Raw genomic sequence first — 22,259 nt, 5'->3', positions numbered from 1 at the left:
AAATTAAAAAATCTTTTAAAAAGTGTTATGTTAATATAATTCAAATAAAAGGGTAATTTTTATCACTTTCCAAACATACTCTTAGTTTCACTTATTATTATTATTATATATATTTTTTTTGTCATACATTTTCACACACTCCTCATATATCAATTTTTTCTTTTTGGTTACAGCTAGTAGAATTGGAATTCGAAACTTTTAAGATGGAGAGAAAGTGGAATGCTTTGTGAGCTATGGCTCATTAGCAAACCTTTGTGACTTTAGTTTGAGGCAAATACTTTTGCCATTACATCACATGCCGCAGCCCACTTAATATTTTTTTGGCTTATGTCTGTTTAGTTCCTTGACCCTTGAATCCTTCAACATTAGTTGGATCATCACTGTTAGAACAAATTTAGGTTCAAAGACAATGGCCCATTCAGATAAGCTGGTTCACGTTGGGTCCGGTTTTTTTCAGACCGAAAAATATTTAAGAAGAGTAAGAATCAGTAAAAAATCTCGAGGAGAAAAAAATGCAAGTCCAAAAACTAGGAGGAAAAAAAGCTGAGCCCAAATGCCCAATATATATATATATATATACACATGGAGGGGAAAATGCGCAAACAGAAACTAGTGAACTACAATACAAGTATATAGTATATTTGTAAAATCGGACGAATCGGCCGACTGGTAAACTGGATCTCCAACCAATCTGATTCAATCCCAAAACTGTTTAAAGACAAGAATTGGTAAGAATTAGTCGGTAAAAATCAATAGAAATCGATTCAACCAAATCATTTATAAAAAAATTTTAAAATATATAATTTAATTTTTTAATACCAAAAAAATATATGATTTAGTTTTTCAATTTATAATGGTTATTTGAAAATTAAACTAAATAATGTTTGTATTTTTATTGTTGAAAAATTATATATCATTTTGTATGGTCTTCAATTCTTTTCTGATATTTTCTCTTAAATTTTGTTTATGGAATTATGATAGGCCACAATTATAGTATATACGAAATCGACCTACATAATTTGATCACAATGTTATTGATAAATTCATAATTGTATTTGGGTTGCAATAGAACCAAATTTATAATTGTAAAGAAAATAAAAAATTTTGAGAAAAGAACAAATTGATCCCTAATTTTTCAGTCTGCAGACATTTAAGTTTCTGAAGATTTAAAAATACATTTAAGTTTATGATCTCTTCAAAATCTGGACATATCGATCATTGAATTTAATTTGTCCAATTTTAAAAATTCTCTCATGTGTGCATCTGTATCAACCATGTCAAATTTTTCTGTTGAGTCTGACAGACCCAAGTGAACATGAGGGATCGATAAGTCTAAATTTTAAAAAAGTCAAGAACTTAAATGAACATGAGGGATCAATAAGTCCATATTTTGAAAAGGTCATGATTAGATATATAATTAGGCATTTATGTATTTTTTGTCTATTTAAATTTTTAAAATAAATAATTTTATAATATGATATCATAATTTTAGAAATGTTAAAAAAGGCCAACTAACTAGTAACACTCTGTACAATTTTGAAAATCGAAGATGAGCGGTAGAGTGAGTGGGGAAGAGACTTTGAGGGTGAAACACGGCGAGGCAGCCAATAATATCAGCGGAAGAGATAAAGGGGAGAGCGGGGGAAGGCTTGCATCAGGGGAAAAGGGGGAAAAGGAAGATCATATTTCGGGAGGGGTTTCTAAACCTTTGAAGATTTTTTTCAGGGACAAAGTTGTGGGTTCTAAGATTGCTAAAACTTTTTCACTCGTTGAAACTTTGTTGGGAGATAACATTGCGGTAGTTTCTGGGAAGCAAGGAGATCTTTTGCCATCGAGTGTCACGTTTACCCAAGAAGCTAAGAATTGTTTGGCAGAAACCTTATAAGGATGCTACAGTGATTAAGGTACTAGGTAAACATTATAGCTACACTGCATTGTCTCATAAACTCCGAACGGTATGGCGGATTAAGGGAGGTTTTGATTTATTGGACATGTAGTTTGACTACTTTCTTATGAAGTTTGATGTGGCTGAAAAGCGAGAAAAGATTTTCTTAGGAGGTCCATGGATGATTGAGGGAAATTATGTGGCAGTGAAGCCTTGAGATCAAAAGTTTAGATCAAGTGAAAACTATTTTGGAACAACTTTAGTGTGGATTAGAATTTTTGGATTACCAATTTTGTGCTACCAAGAAGATGCAATGCTCCGTGTTGCGGATGCAGTTGGCATTCCCGTCAAGGTTGATTTGGAAATAAAATTAGCTTAAAGAAAATGATATGCTCGAGCCTATGTTTAGTAGATTTAGGATTGCCAGTGACTAAAAATATTTTTGTTGAAGGCATTGAATTTGATGTTGAATATGAAAGTCTTCACCTTATTTGTGACTCCCGTCTCAAGTTTGGTCATGATATGAAGGTGTGCAAGACTGACAGCAGTGCGGGAGGAGGAACTAATGCCAAGGTAGTCGGCGATGTAGCAAAACAGCCAGAAAGTTCAAATTCAAAAAATTCAGTGCATGTGAAAAAGGCAAGTTTTAATTTTGGCAAGAATCTTGGAGATGAGACTGTAAATGTTGCTGTCTCCGAATTTGGTGGAGAGTGATTTGTATGCTGTTCTTGTTGACCATGCACAACATGAGGATTTGGAAGGCTGGACTCAAGTGATTAGGAAAGAAAAGTATAAAATGGGTTAAAAGCCTTCTCCTAGCACCCATCAGGTCCAACCAAAAGCAAAGAAGACTCCTAACAAGGCTACCAATACTTGGACAAGGCCTAATCACCAACGTATAACATATGCTACTGGATCCAAAGTAAAATTAAGCAGGGGCATTAATATTGGAAAACTGGTTAGTGTGGCTTCTTTGGGGACCCGTCACAATGTTCATCATCAGCAGCAAGGTGAGACAATAAATGGCAATGTACGAAAGCGTCCTCGCCCAAACTCTTTGTAGAATTCACCAGTAGATAAGGATGGAGCATCGACGGCGGGTGTGGCGCAAATTTCAACGGAAAAAATTGTGCTGCAACTTGAGAGTCCATTAAAGGCAGGATCGTCGAAGATAGAGACATCATGATGAGTCTCGGGTTTGTTATTGGAGCTCCTTTTTTACTGTTTTTTGAGGATAGTTTCAATATCATAGCTTGGAATGTGAGGGGTGCGTCTAAAAAGATGGTCCGTGTGCATTGCAAAAATTTGGTGATAATATATAAATCATCTTTTTTCTTTCTCTTTGAGAATCATACCAAGTTTAATAATTTGAAGAATTTTTGGGATAAGTTGGGTTTTCATTGTGTTGGTATTGAGAAAGCAGTAGGACACAGGGGTGGCATTTGGTTTCTATCTTCTATTGCTAATGCTTCTTGTGTGGTTATTGACCAAATTGACTAATGTATCATAGTTAAAGTGAGTGTGGATAACTTAGTTTGGCTTTCTAGTGTAGTGTATGGGAGTCCTCAATTCGAAAAAAGAAGTATGCTTTGGGATCATTTGCGTTCTCTTAATTCAGGCCATAATGGACCGTGGATGGCCGTTGGTGATTTTAAGGAGATTGTGGCGCCAGACGAGAGTACAAGTGCTTATTTTTATTCTCACAAAGGTAGTATATTAGCTACTACTCTAGATGACTGTGAGCTCTTTGATCTTAAAGTGACTGGTAGGAGATATACTTGGTATAGAGCAGTTTAGGCTAGTAGAAACTTGGCTAAAATGTTGGATAGAGCTCTAGTTAATGAGGCGATAATGACAATGTTTCCAAAGGGTTATTCTGAAATTCTTAGCAGGCTTCATTCTGATCATTGTCCTATTTTAGTTCGTTGTCATGGTAGCCCCAGAGTGAAAGGTTCTCGTCCTTTTAGGTTCCAAGTTGCGTGGGCAACACATCCTTCTTATAAACATGTTATTAGTAAGGTTTGGAATCAAAAGTTTGGAGGCGTTACTGAAAGGCTTAAGATGGTTCAACAGGCTTCTTTGGACTTTAACTCAAAGATTTTTGAAAATATTTTTGTGCAAAAAAGTAAGTTGGAATATCAGATTGATCAGATTCAACGCCATTTGAAGGCTATCGATGTATTATCTCTAATAATTAAAGAAGTTGAACTGATGAAAGATTACAATAGGCTTTTATTTCAAGAGGAACTTTTTGGGTACCAGAAATCTAGAGAGCAGTGGGTCAAGTATTGGGATAGAAACACTAAATTCTTTCATCTTCAGACTTTGGTGCGTAGACATCATAATAGAGTACATGAATTATATGTTAGAGATGGGTCTTGGTCTACTGATCTAGATATTCTCCAGGAAGAAGCCCTCTCTTTTTACAAGAATCTCTTTGGTACAACGAAAGAGGTTGAGGTTGATTATTTAGGGGATGTTCCGATACCCATTCTAAGTACCGAGGCTTGTGCTTGGTTAATTGACCCTGTCTCTTTTGCAGAAGTCAAGTTAGCAGTATTCAGTATGAGCCCTTTTAAGGCTCCTGGTCCAGATGGCTTTCAAGCTTATTTTTTTAAATAATATTGGAAGATAGTATGCACTGAGATTTGGAATATTGTTCGGAGCACTTTTTTGGGAGAGTACTTAAATCCTAGCACATCATGGAAACTCTGATTGTGCTTATTCTTAAAATTGATAACCCTACCTTTATGAAGGATTTCAGGTTTATTAACTTGTGTAATGTTGTTTATAAAATTATCACCAAAGTATTGACTAATCGACTTCGGCCTTTTCTTCCAGATATTGTTAGTCCTTTACAAGGAAGTTTTATTCCGGGTGGTGGTGCTCCTGATAATATTATTGTAGGCCAAGAAATTCTGAATTTCATGAAGCACACAAAATCCAAGAAAGGTACTCTTGCTTTTAAAATTGATCTTGAAAAAGCTTATGATAGGGTGGATTGGAGGTTTTTGGAGATACTCTCATTGCTTTTGTTTTTTCTATCATCACTGTTAATTTGATTATGAATTGTGTCAGTGCATCATCTCTTTTTATTATGTGGAATGGAAATAGATTGGATAGTTTTGTTCCTAAAAGGAGGCTTAGACAGGGCGATCCAATGTCTCTTTACTTATTTGTGCTTTGTATGGAAAGACTTGCTTGCTATATATCTCATAAGGTAGTCGAGGATATGTGAAAACCAGTTTCTGTCACTAGGGGTGGCCCAAAATTTTTTCATTTGATGTTTGCAGATAATCTCTTACTTTTCTGTAAGGCTACAAAGAGTCAGGTCCAAATGATCATGCATTCTCTTAACATTTTTTGCAAGGCATCTGGCATGAAAGTGAATCTTGAAAAGTCTAAAGTTTTTTGTTCTAAAAATGTGACTGCTCGTAGAAGAGATATTTTTATTAGTGTTTCTTCAATATGTTTTACTTTGGACTTAGGAAGATATCTTGGAGTTAACCTTAATCATTCCCATACCAATAGTGCTTTTTTTCATTCAGTAATTGAAAAGGTGATGGGAAGATTAGCTAACTAGAAAGGAAGGCTTTAATAAAGCAGGGAAACTTTGTCTGATCAATTCTTTTGCAGCATCCATTCCTGTCTATCATATGCAGATATCTTTTTTTTTTTCAAATTGAGTTTTCGATAAATTGTTTTCTATGATGAGACAGTTCCTTTGGAAGGGTCAAGTTGATGGTAGAGGTCTTTCTCTTGTTAATTGGAGGACCGTGATCACTCCAAAAAAATTTGGTGGCCTGGGTGTTAGAGATCTTGCGTGTGTTAATATATCTTTACTTGGTAAATTGGTTTGACAACTTTTTCATTGTCAGGACAAGCCTTGGGTTGCTCTATTGAGGCCGAAGTATCTGAAGAATGAGGAAGTTTTAGATGGCCCTGCCCCTTGCAACGCTTCTCATGTTTGGAAGAGTATCTCAAAGACTTTTGGTGCTCTTAAGGATGCCTTCTCTTGGTGCGTTGGGTCACTTGATCAATCTTTTTGGTTTGACAATTGGAGTATTGAGGGCCCAATTACTCAAGATATCCCTTTTGTACATATATCTAACTCTGATTTTACTATTAGAGACGTTTGGAAAGATGGTCAATGGAATCACCATGATATTTTCTCTATCCTTCCAGAAGATGTCAAACAGCGTTTGGATGCTTATAAATCGGATTTGAATGTTGGAGGGAGTTCGGGTTGGTCGTGGAGTGTGGCATCTTCTAGACTCTACTCAACTAGGAGTGGATACAGTTGGCTAGCCAGAAGAAAGTTTGACTGGAATGAGTATGATAATTGGTTGTGGGTATGGCGACTGCATATTCCTGAGAAATACAAGTCCTTGATTTGGCTCAGTCTTCATAATGATATTCCTACGGCAGAGTTTCGTTTGGGTCATAGCTTAGCTTTATCTAGCACCTGTCATCGGTGTCAGAATGATTCTAAATCCATTCTTCATTGTCTTTGGGAGTGCCCTAGTGCCACGGAGGTCTGGAACCTTTTAGGCCTGTATTTAGATAACTCGGATTTACATGATTGGCTCTACAGAGGTGCAAGGAGTGTAGATGTTTTTTTTTTCTTTTTGACCATCTGGTGGATTTGGAGAAGCAGGAATCATGACTTATTTAATATAGATGATTCTTGGAGTGCTAATAAAGTGGTGAGTTTGATTCGTAGTTCAGTAAGGGAGTTTCACACTATTTTTGCTATGCATCAATCTTTGTCTCCTCCTTCGCTTTGTTTGCATTATTGGGTTCCACATCCAGTTCATTCTGTTAAATTGAATTGTGATGCAAGTTGTTTTGCTCGTTTTGGCTATTCTGGTTTTGGTTGTATCATTCGCAATCCTAATAGATGTTGGTTGAAAGGTTGTACTGGAAAAGTCGAAGTGTGCAGTGTTCTTTTTGCTGAATTGTATGCAATTTGGAGAGGTTTACTTCTTACTTGGGAGAGTGAATTTCATGAAGTTATTTGTGAAACAGACTGTTTAAAAGCTCTTTTCTTGGTAAACCAAAGAATGCTTGGTAAGGATATTCCGGAATGGAATTTGGCAAAGCATATACATGAGGTTATGAATTGGAATTGAAGAGTCTCTATTCATTTAATTCAGAAGAATGCAAATAGTGTTTCAGATTGTATGGCTAAAGCAGCTGCTTCTGGTACGGACATTCACTCGAATTGGAGCTAACCATGGAGTGAGGTTCAATATCTAATAGATTTAGATATGAACCTAGTCAATTAATTTGATTTTATCTCTATTTTTTTCTATTTAGTCACAAAAAAAAAACTGAAAAAAAAGATTTAGATGAAAATTTAAATTTGTCAAATCCACACTGCTGAATTTATAAACTTTAACGGATACGATACGACGGATTATTATTATTATTTTTTCTTAATTCTTAGATGAGATAAATTAGAATTAGAGTTCGCTCGGTTTCTCTTTCTCTTAGTTTATGTTCATAAAGTATAAAGTTCGATTATTATTATAAAAAAAATAAAATAAACATAGAACAGAGTAAAAATATCTATGTAGAATCACGCTGGCTTTGAATATAAAAAAAATTCTTAACCGAACAAGTATAATAGAAATATCACCAATAGAGAACTACCACCTTCTCAATTTAAAACCTGCTTAATTAGTAGTTACTACTAGTTATTTATATAAAGTGCCGCTGTGCCAATGCAAGGAATAACATAGAACATTAATATATATATATACTTAGCTTGTAGTAGGGGTGCATCTATGAGAACCCGAAATTGATGGGCGCAAAAACAAGAATCCCATGAAAGCCATCTTTGTCTCAACCTCTCTCTCTCTTTATGCATGTAAAGATTCAAATTCAAAGTGGGTTGATAATATAAGAATCTTCAATCTGGTATAAATTGACCATCACAATCCCCGTATTTACACTTTTGTTACCTTTTTGATAGAGAATGAATTGAAGCATTTTCTATTGTCATAAACCACTAGTTTCTAACAAATGGTCGATGGACATACACGCCTTACGCAACAAAATTGAATAATGAATATATTGCACTATTGCTTCGTCATGTGACAAGATATTATTACTATTCGTATTATTTTTTAGTTAATTTTCAAAAGATTGATTTTATTTTTTGAAAGACCAATATAAAAATTGAGTTATGTTCTCATTGCATGTCTACTAACTTAGGCATATGCAAATAATATATGTCTCCCAACTTGTTCTTAGTCTAAATTAAAGTAGTCATATATACATACATGCACAATAGTCTTTGTCTCTAAAGTTTTTATTTGTTTATTTATTTATTATTTTCTTTTTCTTTACATGGCATCTAAAAAGCACAACCTCTTTTCTCTCCTCACATCAATGTGCTCAATTCAAAGCAAGCACTCTCTTTGCTACACCTTGTCCCTATAAATAGCCTAGTATGTTGCTTCTCATTTCTCAAATAAAACTCAAAGCTTCTTATAAAATAATTTAAGAGTTCATTCACAATTCTCCTCATTAGGCAACAAATAAACATTGTTCAACCACCCCATTTATCATCATCCATTTTATATAGGGTCAAATTCAAATACTATTTTGGATTTGATCTAATTGGTGTTTGAAGTGTTTCCAATTAGCCATATACAACAGTATAAGGTAATTAATTAATCTTATAAAGCAAATGCAACTCTCATTTTACATTTAGTATTTGTTTCTTATTTATTTTCCTATTTTCACTAACTATTATATTCTTTCCATTTAATTTTATCTATCACATCAATAAGACTCTTAATTTAATTATTATGATCAGTCATTTATAGATAGTTATTTTCTATCAGTTTATACAATATTATTTAGAGTTTAATTTTGATATATTGACCATATAAAAAATATTATACGACCATTATGTGTTTAGATAATTTTTAAATAATAAATTTAAAAATTAGTTAATTTTACTAATATAACAGATAATATAAAATTATATTATTCCATGAAAAATTGAAAATTTAAATTTTGATTTGTTTATTTATTTTGAGACAGATAAATTGAAATATCAAGATCATGGAGAAGGTAACAAGGTTGGCATCTGAAAAGGGTGTGGTGATATTCACAAAGAGTTCATGTTGCCTATGCTATGCTGTGAACATTCTGTTCCAAGAACTTGGGGTGAACCCAACAATTCATGAGATTGATAAGGACAATGAAGGAAGAGACATGGAAAAAGCTTTAACAAGGCTTGGTTGCACTGCACCTGTCCCTGCAGTGTTCATCGGAGGCAAGCTTGTGGGCTCCACCAATGAAGTTATGTCCCTTCATCTTAGTGGCTCCCTCATCCCACTCCTCAAGCCATATAGTGCTACTTTATCTTGAACAAATTAATATTATTCTATTAACTAATTAATTAATGTACCTTAATTAGTTAATTAGCTTATTGGACAAGAAGGAGAATAATGGCTCAAATCATATATAGGGTGTTGTAATGATGAGCTTAATTACTTTTAATTAATTAACTATTATTGTTAATTAGTTGATATATGTATTATTATGATGGGTAATGTTGTGAAGTGGGTTAATTTCTAGCTCTCTGATCTCTTCTAGCCAAATTGATCATGTTATATATAGCCATATTACAATGTAATGTGCTAAATATTCTTAATGAAGTTTATTTTGTGTGTACTTGTGTTGTTCTTTTACTACTACTAGTAAAATACTATTAATTAATTATTGCATTATTATTGACCATCTAGCTACTACTAATTTAGTTTCATATGCTAGCTTAGATTATTCTTCATAAAGAACATTGATTTTTCTTTTTCAATAAGTAAAAAAGTGTTAAAGAGCAATATAATAACCTGAAAGTTAAACATATTTAAATATACGACTATATTAAGTGTGCACTATTAAAATTAGTTATTAGAGTAGAATATAAAAAAAGAAATAAACAAAAATACACATAAAAGAATTTTTCGTGAATAATAATACACACTAAATTAAAGTTTATAAATACTGAAAATATATTTCAAAGACTAATTTAGATAAACAAAAATACTATGTCGGTAGTGAGTATGTAAGATTTAGGATGTATTTTTGTTTAACAAAAATAATTTTTAAAGTGTATTTTGATATTTATAATTTTTGGTATATATTTTTGTTTATTTCAAACTATTTTATTTGTATTTTTATCTATTTATTCAATACAAAAATATATATTAACAATAAATTAAATGACATATATATATTTATATATAAATATATGACATTGATTTTGACGTGTACATAATATTTTTTTGTTAAATATAATACTTGTCACATAAATATCATGTTAACATACACTTGAAGCTATCCTCGGAGCATGCTTATGCATGAAAATATCTACACGCAATTTTATTTTTAATATGTGCTAGAATAATTAAATATACTTATTATAAATATTACATACATAGAATTATGAATGCCGTTAAGTTAAATGAAGTAACTTAAATTTTTTTCTCTCTAACATTATCAATAATAATCCATCAAAAGAACTTTAGCAGCATAAAAACACAATAATGTAGTTTTACCTGTCTCCATCTTCCATCTGCGCATGCATCATAAAGGCCAAACTTTCTGTATTCTCTATGTGTATGGTTGTTTTTTTTCATTTTTTATTTTTTGCTATCATTCTCTTATGAAATTCATGAATCTAATGGAATTAATTCTCTTAGCTTGCTTACTCTATAGCTTAGCTTAATTGCACTCATCAGAATTACTAAATTGTTACATAGAAAACATATATGGTTAAAGTAGGAGACAGGAATTAATAATGGAATTGAGTCATTTACTATTATTAGATAGTGTAAAGTAATAACACTTTGTTCTAGATTTAGGAACATATAATAATTATTTCTTCTATTTATAAGGCTTGATTGGCCCTCTATATGCATCTCCTTTTCAGGGGTAGCACTTAGCAGCACTAAAAGTGGGTTGTTGCATTTGTCCCCAAAAAAAAAAGTGGGTTGTTGCATAATATAATGTATATATATTAGTCATTTTACTTGACTAGTAATAGCACTACCTAGTAAGTTAGTAATTTTTCCCTCGATAATTATATAAAAAAATAAGTTAAAACAATTCAACACTTTTTGTTTCCTGATATAATTACAAAACTCGAGCCGCTTACTTAAAAAATTCCATTTATTTAAAGCTTTTGGCTTAAAATAGTTATTTTTTCACTAAAATTTAATTATTTATTCGAAAACAAAATATAAAAAATAGACAGATAAATCGGTATAACTTGTTGGACCAACATATATGATCTAAACTTGAAAATTTAGGTAAAAATTCAGGTGCAGTCGACTTCACGTGAAGTTGATAGTTGAAAGTCGTTAGATAAAAATTTAGTCAAATCAATCAAATCATCTAATGGCTCTCAGTTATTAACTTCACGTGAAGTCGACTACACCTGAATTTCCACCTATAAATAAACAATAAAAAAAATAAATGGATTAACTCCTATAACCCGCAAGTTTAAGAGGGTCGAATTTAAATAGGTTATGTTGAACTGTCTTATTTAACATCAAATTTAAGACGATCGAACTTAAATGGATTACGTTGAACTATCTCGTTTGACAGTCCTAAATATAGCAAATAAAAATACCAATAGTTTTGATTAATATAACTGATACATGTGTACTGTTTATGTATCTGTACTTAATATTTAAATTATTTAGATAAATAATTTTATGGTATAATATTAAAATTTTTTTAATAAAAAAATTAAAAGTCGATCTTATTGTTCTAAAAATACTTGGAGTTTGATTTTATTATTTTTAAAAGTTTTTGAAATAAAGAATTTTAAGAATAAAAAAAGGTATATATATAATTATGCTTCAAATTCAAAAGAAGTTGTTACATGTGGTATATTTTATATATAATTATTTATGTATTTTTATTTATTATTTTAAACTTTTAAAATAAATAATTTATGAAAATGAAAATCAAACTAAGTAGCAATCTCACCAACTTCACCAATAAAGATACCCTTCTTGCAAATCAATCTAAAAATAAATTTATAAACATTTTTTATTACATATGAACGATGAGGTTTGAAATAGGGTATTTACGGTGCAGTTTGAATTGATTTTGAGTAAAAAATTTATTCAATTAGAACATTAATTTTACTTGCAGCGTGGTTTGGATTGGATATTTTTTTTAAAATCCGATCCGATCCGATCCGATTCGATTTCAAGCGGTTTGGATTGAATTGGATTTACGGTTTTGTAAATTAAAAAAAATTAAATATATATAAGAAATCTCAAGATCACATTTTAAATAATCAACAATGACATAACAAGTCTCAACAATATCTTAAAAAGCCAATGATAACACAACAATAGAAATAAAATTATAGATTAGTTAAAATAAATAAACAAATCATATTTTAAGCATAAAATATTTATTAAATAATAATAATACATAAAATATATAACAAATTGAACCTATTATAAATATATTTGTAAATATAATAAAATAATAATATTATAGCACATTGTGTGGTTTGGATTGGATTTGATCGGTTTTAAAAAGTAGATCCGAAATTCGATCTGATCCAACGGTTTGTAAAAAAAAAATAGAATCCAATCAAATCTAAATTCGTGTAGTTTTAATCGATTTTTGATTTGGATCAGATTGGATGAATGGTTTAATTTAAATCGGTTTAGATTTGAACACCCCTAATTCAAAACTTCATTTAAATCCCATGCATGTTGAAAAATTAGAAAAATATAATCCTAACAACTAAATAAACTCACTCTTCTTTTTTTTTAATATGAGACTAATTTTATACATTATTTCTCACAATTGTGATATTAATAATTACCTACCTTTAATAAACTTGTAAATTTTATTCCTCATTAAAACAGTCACTAGTAACACTGTGTAGCAATATGGTACCGTAACTAAAGAAAGGAATATGAAGACTTGGAAAAAATGTTTCAAGAGCAGAATATAATCTTAGGATTGCATACAGAAATAAATAAGAAAAAAGAATTTAACTTTTCCATCTTTTTTGCGTTGTCCATATATATGTTCTGAAAAAAGCTAACAGTGAAGCTCTTGTCTTTCAATATACAGAGTGCTTCGATTCTTCAAACTTTATACCCGAAAAGAAAGGTGGTATGATATTCCTTACCTTTCTTCTTTGCTTAATTAGATTTTCTTTTATTCTCTTCTTTTCGCCCTCCCTCGCCAGCACCACCACCAGTTCTATATCCAATTATGAGAGGTCATATATATATAGAGAGAGAGAGATTATTATTTGAAAATTAACAAGTCTTTCTTAATATACTATTACTAAATGAAAAAGTATAGGGTACCAACATATTATCTGTCAACTTCTGCCAACTCTTATTTATATTTGTGTTTCATAGAAGTGTGTTCGTAGATGTGTCTAATAATTAATATATTTTAAATACATATATAAAGAGACACATCCAGAAAATATTTCTATAAAGACACTTCTATTAAACACAATTATAAAAGAGACATTTTTATTAGACACATCCATGAACACACTTTCATGAAACACAATTATAAATAAGAGTTGGCAGAAGTTGGCAGATATGCTATTGGTAACATAGCGGAACCGATTCTAATTGTGATTTTATTGAATAGGAGATGGGATCAGCTGAATTAAAAAATAAATAAAATTGACAAATTTTTTCCATCAAATATATTTACAACTATATTTCATTTTTTTACATTATTTTTACCTTTTACAAATGCAAATGCAAAAATTAATGCTTTTGGAACAAAGATGTAAGAAGTATAATATTTTTTAAAGTTAATATAAAAAAAAGAAAAACAAAAATATCAGATTTTAATCTAAATTATAAATTCTAAACGTAACTTAAGTTTAAATTTTTGATATAAAATATTAATAAATAAAAAATCATGAGTTATTTAATTAACAAAGAGCACAATACTCCTAATTTAATAACAAACGTTTAAGGATGGGTCTTTATTTTACAAACAATAATTCATAATTAAAATTGTTAATTATTATTTGCTAGTGAGAAATCACATCGTGGCTAATAGTGTCCACAAAAGAATAAAGTTAAAAAGTAAATCCAAAATAAAATCTATCGCTCGCTGCCTTGATCCTTTCCTTTAATTTGTAGGGGGAGAAGACATTTTTCTTAAATGTTTTTATGGTTCAAAATTAATTGTATCTATTCTCTCTTTCTCCTTTTCACTAATTTTATTAACTTTATATTTATTATTTTGATTTAAAAAAATATTTTGAAGTTTATCTTCGCAAAAAATAATCTGTGTACTACTACTACTACTACTACTACTACTACTACTACTACTACTACTACTATTATTATTATTATTATTATTATTATTATTTTGCTAAGCAGACAAGGAGGTCTAAGGTGATGACTGATGATAAATGAATCAAATCACCGAGTTTGCCCGAATCCTTTGTAACAGGCTGGTTTTCCAACAACTTGGGAAAATAATATACCTGTCAGCATGTACCTAAAGCACAGGTCAATTTTCTCATCAGAAGTAGCTCAACTTATGGAAGTGACTCATCACAAAACCAAACTTGTCAATTTTAATGTCACGGGCCATAGCAAAATATGATTATTCATTTATTTAGTTTTGTTTTGCACTTGATATTAATACTAATACCCATTTTAGTTATCATTTTAAACTTTTATTGTGAAAACCATTTTAATATTTAAATTCTGATATTTTATAGTATTAGTAGTTAAAAAAGTTAAGTTTTTATGGATTTTTAAAATAATTAAATTAAATATTTTATTTACTTAAATATGTAGTTTAGAGATATTTACCAATTTGTATCGTATTATTTATCTTGTTTACACACAGTAAACGAGTATAAATGAGATAAGTCAAATTTTTTTAAAATTATATTTCGGATGTAAATAAAATGTGTAAAAATTTTAATTGATTATATCTTAATTTAATTTATTATTATTTAGATCAAACTAGATGAATTTATCTATAATTTCTTTTTACTACTATTTATGAATTAGATCGATTGAAACTATTCTCTTTAAAATATTTTCTATTTGGTTTTTGTAGACGACATTCACCCCGTTGTCTAATAAAAAATTTGTTACATAATTCAAATATCTTGATATGAATTATCTAACAGTTGGAGGGACAAGCACAACAATTGTTCAGTTAAGGGCATAATATTGCATGTAGAATTGTAGATTTTAACCCTTGCAAGTGGATGATGGATTCAAGGGAACTCTTCCGTGGGACCACAAAGTAAACTAAAACACAGTATTTTCCTCCCCTTATTTTTTTTTTGAAGGAATGATATATATTATGAAGGGAGGCCCATAATATCAAAGTGGACCAAATTACAAATAATTATAGAGGTTTTTTTCAGCAACAGTAAATTTAGTTTACTAAGAGCTAAATTAGCAAGAATGTGTGCTACTGAATTTCCATTTCTTTTGATATGTGTAAAGTTGTAAAACCTAAAATTATTCAAAAGAACTTTACAGTTTATTATGATAGTGCCAAAAGGATTTACAAAAATTTGTGTGGCTTTCAAAACTTGTATTACTTTAACATTATCCTCTTCCACTTTTACCTCCAAAAAACATCTTTGTGCCGCCAAGTTCAAGCTCATAAAAATAGCCTATGCTTCTGCCTCTCTAGCTAAAAATGAAGCAGCAACCTCCAGCATGAAAGCAAGCACAACCACCCGTTCCCAGTCTCTAATTACAACACCAACTCTTCCTCTCCTATCATTTATAATGGCAGCATCTACATTAACTTTGTATCTTCCTTGCTCTAGAACCCTTCATTTATTCGCACTTTAGCTTTCTGGATGTGTTCTTTGCAATAAGGGGACATGCAAGTCGACCTTGGTTGCTTTTGTGAAGGCTTGGTGTGCTTTCTCCAACAGTGCCTCAGGCGAAGAGTGTTCCTGATCAAAGATTAGTTTATTCCTACCGAGCTAAATTGCGTGAAGACAACAAAAGGAGAGCCCACCCCTTTCATCCCGAAAAAGATTGAGCATCGATTGAATCCATTGTTGTAGGGGGTATTGGTCATTGTTTCCGTTCTGAGCGTAAATGGGGAGATAAACCAGAAATCCCTCGCCAAAATGCAGTCCCTGAATAGGTGAGAATCTGTCTCTTCCTTCTCCCAGCACCTAGGGCACACTGTAGTTCCTCTGATGCCTTTCTTCTGTAAATTTGGCTTTGTAGGTAGTGACCGGTTCATTAGTCTCCAGGCGAAGTTTTGGGCTCTCAAGAAAATTCTCATCTTCCAAAATTATTTCCAGAAATGTTGCTCTGCTTGGATTGGGGTGCTGGTACGAATTGCGGTCTGGTTATGACTTTTTATGAGGTGGTAAGCTCTCTTTACCTCATAATCTCCTTTTTTATTGTACTTTCAATAGTAGCTATCTTCCTGTGCATGAATATTTAATGGTAGTTCTAGAATTTGCTCTGCTTCAAATGGTAGGAAGGTATTGTTACTTATCTATCTCTTGGTTCCATGTTTTGCCTTCTTGATTAATTAGGCTATCCACTGTGATTTTCTTATCAAAGTCTATTCTTGTGCTCCACACTTTGAACCCGTTTTGGTTAGGAAGCCACGGATCTTCCCAAATTTTTGTATTTTTTCTGAGCTAATTTTCCACAATCCACCTAGCTCTAGCACCCACTTTGTTTTCCATATGCTTCTCCATGTGTAACTAGGATTATATCCCCTGTCTGATTTAGAGAATTTTTTTCTAGCATAATATTTTGCTTTAAGTATTTTGGCTATGAGTGATTTTGGATTCTTGATTAAGCGCCATCCTTATTTAGCCAAAAGCGCTTGACTAAAAGCCTCGAAACTTCGGAAACCCAGCCCTCCATCCTCTTTTGACTTACACATCTTGTCCTAAGCTACCAAGTGCATTTTTTTCTCCCCTTCCTTGTTCCCCTAGTAAAAATTGCTAATAATCTTCTCTATATGGCAGCAAAGACTTTTAGGGATTTGAAAACATCCCATAATATACGATAGAATAGATTGTGCCACTGAGTTGATTAAGACCTCTTTCCCCACTTTGGATAGCGACTTCTCTTTCTAACATTTTTTCTTGGATCTTCCAACCAAAGTTGGGATTCCCAAGTATTTTGAGTGTTCTACTGCCTTTATGTTCAACCAATCTTATCCAAATTGATTCTTTGTCTAAAAGCTAACTGATAGTTTTTAAGAATTTCCATCACCGATAGGATAGTTTGGTCTGATGATCTCAAGAATAAGATGCTGTCATCGATAAAGAAAAGGTGTGTACCCTCAGGAGCTGTCCTTGCTATCTTAATCCCTTAGATTATTTTTCTTTCTTGAGCTCTCCTCAGAAGACCGGAGAAAACTTTAGCACACAAAATAAAAAGGTATGGAGAAAGTGGGTCCCCTTGCCTAATTCTTCTCCCGGGCTTAAATTCCTTTGTTGGGCAGCCATTTAAAATGATTGAGAATGATACTGAACTTATGCATTTTCAAATGAGGTCGATTCATTTTTGCAGGAATCCCATAGATCTCAATACCTCCATTAGAAAAGCCCATTCGACCCTATCGTATGCTTTCTCCATATCCAATTTCAGCCCCATGTATCCTTGTTTCCATCTTTCTTCTTTTTCATAAAATGAAAAATTTCGAACGCCGCTCCGTTATAAGTCTTCCAGGAATAAAAGCGCTTTGAAAATCACCCACTATGTCTGGTAGCATCACCTTCATTCTATTTGCAATGGCTTTGGTAACTATCTTGAACATCACATTACAAAGTGATATTGGCCTGTTGTTCTTTGTATGAGTAGGGTTTCTAGTTCTTGGTATAAGGCAGATGTGGGTTTTGTTCATTTCTGAGGAGTCACCACTGTTGTTGAGAGCATTGAGAGCCTATTTAGTTACATCCACTCCTACTATGCCCTACATTCGCTGGTAAAAAAGAGCTGGCATGCCATCGGGCCCTGGAACCTTTGTCGGATGCATTTGGCTAAAAGAATATTTGACTTCTTCTCTTGTGAAATCTTCTTGTAAGATATTCAATCTCTCTTGTGTTATTCTTCCTCTTACTACTTCTGTAACTTCCTCCACATTTTCAATTCTTTCACCAGCAAATAGATTTTCAAAAAATTTAGTAATCACCTCTTCTACTTTCTCTTCCTCCTCATGGACTATTCCTGCTTCATCGGTGATCTTTAGAATCTTGTTCCTTCTCCTTCTTTAGGTAGCTTTTTTATGAAAGAACTTAGTATTTCAGTCCCTGCTTTGAGTCATGTAGCTCTTGATCTTTGCGCTCACCAAATCTCCTCTTGTTTGAGGAGTTCGTCAAGTTCTCCTTGCAAAACTTTGGCTTTAGCTATCTTCTCCTCTAGTTGTAGGTCTACCTGCACTTCTTCAGGTTTCTTTTTGTTTTCTTTTATTGCCTTAGAAATCTGTCCGAAATGCACTTATCCCCACTTTTTCAAAATGCTGATACAATTTTGGAGTTTTCTTGTAATTCCCATATTGCCTGGTATCCATGTCTTCTTAACTATCTCCTCACACTCCTCTTTTTCCAGCCGAACCTCCTCAAATTTGAACCTGTGTAATTTGTTCTTCTTTTTTTCTGTTTCTCCCGGCATGTTTATAAAGATCGGACTGTGATCTAATCTATACCTTTGAAGGTGTTGTACCACAGCTCTAGGGAATGCTTCTTTCCAGCTTATATTTGATAATGGCTCTATCCAATCTCTCCTTAACATTTTGCTCCCCTCCTTGGTTGTTGGACCATGTGAAGGCATGGCCTACGAAGCCTAGGTCCAATAATTCACTGGTTTGAAGCGCCTCTTTAAATCCTCTTGTTTGTGAGAAAGTCACCGGCAACACTCCTTGTTTATCCTTCTGCTCCAAAACTTGATTGAAGTCCCCAAAAACCAACCACGACCAATTCCTTGATTGTCCGAGTGATTTAAGAATCTCCCAAGACTTATTTTTGTTCGCCCCTTCGGATATCCATAAAAGCCGGTAGCCCTCCATGAGTTGCTGTCCCTTTCTTTACTAATCACCATATCAATGTGGTTTTCTGATATCGAAAAAATTTCCGCTATAAGATCGTTTCCCCACAAGACCGCCAAGCCTCCAGCTCTACTTCTCCCTTCTCCTCTGCAATCTACACCATTCATGTTGTCTAGTCCTCCTCTTCTTCTCAATCTACCAATTTCATTCGCCTTCTTCCTTGTTTCCATTAAGAAAACAAGGTTGGAATCTTTTTGTCTCAAGAGCTTGTTAAGTGCTCTAATTGCCCTTGGGTTCCCAAGCCCACGGCAGTTCCAGCTTACCAGTCTCATTGTTCTCGACAGGGTTGCTTTGAAACCACTACCGTTGGTGAGTTTGTTTGGTGCTTCTTGCTTATGTTTTCATCTTCTGTTTTAGTTGTTGTGTCTCCTTGATACTTCCTTTTTCCCTCCATAACTCGCTTTCCTTCCTCTTTTTGTTTGTTGCTTTCTATCTCCCTTGCTCTTCTTTTCCATTTTTTTTGCCCTTCTCTTTCTTTTTTCTCCATTTCAGTTTCTTCCTTTTTACTCCTGATCTCGAACACAGTGTCTTCGGTTGATTTGGCTTCTCTTTTTGTATTATTGTCATTTAGTTTGGCTGATGTATCTTTATTTTGAATTTTTTCCTCTTTGACTACTTCTTTGCTTGTTGGCCTTTTTCTGTCTCTTGTTCTGTCCCTGTAGTAGCTATTAGGCTGCTATTCCTCTTCCCTTCTTTGACAACATGTTGTTTATCGAGTATTGTTAATTTTTCTAGCTTTTCTAGTAACTTTTTTTGGGCTTTGTTTGGTGGATTCCTTTTGGTTTTGACTTGTTCTTACCCCTTCTTCCTCCTTTTACTTTTTGTTTGCTTTTACTTCCACTTTAACTCCTGTCATTTCTGTTCTTATCCATGCTCTGAGTTCTCTGGACGTCTGTTGTCTTCCTTCCTCTTTCTCTTCTGCTCTTTCACAGTTGTTTTCATCGTGACCTAATAAGCCACAGAAGTAGAAAAGGGTTGGGAGTTTTTCATATTTGAAGTCTACCCATGTGATTCCATCTGCAGTGCTGCCAATGTTCACTCCTCTTTTGATTGGCTGGTTTACGTTGATCCTCGCATTGGCTTTGATGAATATTCCCAGACCATTGTTTCCTTCAAAAAAGTTGCATTCTAGCACTTCACCTGCTACTGCTGCTAACTTCCGTCCCAACTTGGTTGTTTTGTAATGTTCTGGCAGGTTCCAGATCTGGACATACACTTCAGCTTTTGTATAGTTCATCTTTGTAGGATTAGTGTTTCTTTCGCATTGTTCCATTATGAGCCATGAGTTTCTGAAGATCCATGAGCTTCCTTTTAAGACTCTCTTCATATCTGTTTCCTTCTTGAAAAAGAACTGGTATATTTTATTTTGAATCTCATTCATTTGAAAACCTTCAGATTTTTCAGAGGTTGAGCATTGCATTTTGAACCCAGTTTGGATTGATGATTTTCTCAGTGATAAGCTTCCCCACTAGACCGTATTTGACATTTTGGATCCCTTCTTCAATGTCTCCTTCATCATATATAACTATTGCCTCGTCTTCCTCTTCATTTGTATTTTATGGTTTTCGGTCCCTTTTTCTACTTACTGAACTTGATGCTTCCATTTTAGGTTGTGATCAGCACTTGGCGCAAGAAGCTTGACAACGGATTCTATTCACGATAGTGTTACGGAATAGTATTCACTACACTCCCAATTTTCGCTCGATTTTGTGCTCTAGCAGAGTGGGAAAGAGGAAAAAAGTCTTCTACTAAACACTCCCTATTTTACTTTTCCTCCCCTTATTTTATAAAATAAGAGTCATTTAATGATTACATAAATGTGATTGATTACTGTTCCGAGATTGTATTAGTATTTCAATGTTTAAGTTAATAAGAATTTTAGATAAATTTAAATAAATTAAGATTGAAAAATATTTGAGTTTGACGGTATATTTATACGGTAAAAAAGATAATCTTAGTTTGTTATCTTAATCTTATTATTTTTTAGTAATTTATCCACTTATAATAATGGTGGATGATTATTTTTTGTATGTGTAGGAATTATTGAGATTTCATATTTTAGACGAATTTGTAGGCATAGTTAAAATTCCATACGCATGTTGAATATATCGAGTCGGACAATACGATAAAATAAACTTAAATTTAATTCTTGTAAATCAAGTCTTATTCATTTTGGATTTGACTCTTCATTCTTTTTTGTGCCAAAATATAAACAATTAGCATATAATATAATAATTTAAAAATTTATTTTAGACTAATAAAAAATTTAGTCAATAAAAACTTTTGATATTAAATTTATCCATAAAAGAAAAAAAATTGTGATATATCTTTCAAAAATCAAAGTAAACATTAACTATCCAAAAGAAAAAAATAGGTGATACTAAATGTATTGTTTGAAGATTACACTAATTAATGTCAAACATATTTTTTAAAGATTTTTTTTTCAAAAAAAATCAAGCTTTTTAGAGACTATAATAAGATATATAATGTCATCATATACTTTTTTATAGATCAGAAGTTAGTTTACTAAATTTTAAATATTAAAATTTATAATATTGTAGGGATTAAACATATTAATTATATTTATAACATTTATATGGGTGATAAACTGATAATAATGAGTTATTCTATCTCATTTACCTGTAACTTAAGGTAATTCAGATACTTCTATTTGAAGGTGAGGTAATGCCTTACGTTTTTTTATTAGTGGACAAGAATATTTTATTCATAAGTCATGATCAGAATATTTTTCTCTTTCTTTGTTTACCCGATGTTGTTTGATATCAGAAAGAGAGGCAAATCAAATTAAACCGAATAACCAACTGAAGGACTTAAATAACGCAATAAGGTATATTCGAATTCTAGTTCCATTCATCAATTACCGTCGGTTTAGATTCTACACAATCTACCCAAGTTGAAATAAAATTAGGAGAATTTATTTGGTGGTGGGAAGTGAAATTGAATGAAGAGTGAAGATTGTAAATAATTAAAAAGTCAAAATAAAATTAGAAAAAATTATTTATTTGATAGTGTGTTGTATATGATGTTTTTATTTTTATTTCTATATATTGTAAAAAAAATAATCTTTAGTTTTCATTGAAAAACACTCTTTAATATAGCATGACCATAAAATTAGTTTATAATGTGTAAATCTTTTACATATTGCTCTGAAACAACTTGTCCTGGCCATGGATAGAGTAGTTATGGCCAAAATTTTGTTATTCAAACAAAATTTTGTCAAAAGAATTTGAGTCCCGCTAGGGAGACAATGAAA

General features: G+C 32.3%; 1 protein-coding gene across 1 annotated transcript; it reads left to right on the top strand.

Moving 5' to 3' along the window:
* The first annotated feature begins 8,364 nt into the window (after window positions 1-8,364).
* On the top strand, window positions 8,365-9,577 carry LOC107475918 (monothiol glutaredoxin-S11). The gene is made up of 2 exons (XM_016095598.3): window positions 8,365-8,557; window positions 8,942-9,577. Exon 2 carries the CDS (start codon window positions 8,963-8,965, stop codon window positions 9,269-9,271), a length of 309 nt encoding a protein of 102 aa, XP_015951084.1. The 5' UTR covers window positions 8,365-8,557; window positions 8,942-8,962; the 3' UTR covers window positions 9,272-9,577.
* The last annotated feature ends 12,682 nt before the right edge of the window (window positions 9,578-22,259 follow it).

Source organism: Arachis duranensis, chromosome 2 (genome assembly GCF_000817695.3).
Source record: "Arachis duranensis cultivar V14167 chromosome 2, aradu.V14167.gnm2.J7QH, whole genome shotgun sequence".
In the NCBI taxonomy this organism is placed as follows: domain Eukaryota; kingdom Viridiplantae; phylum Streptophyta; class Magnoliopsida; order Fabales; family Fabaceae; genus Arachis; species Arachis duranensis.
The sequence above is the reverse complement of the archived record's forward strand: the minus strand, read 5'-3'. Positions and strand labels throughout refer to the sequence as shown.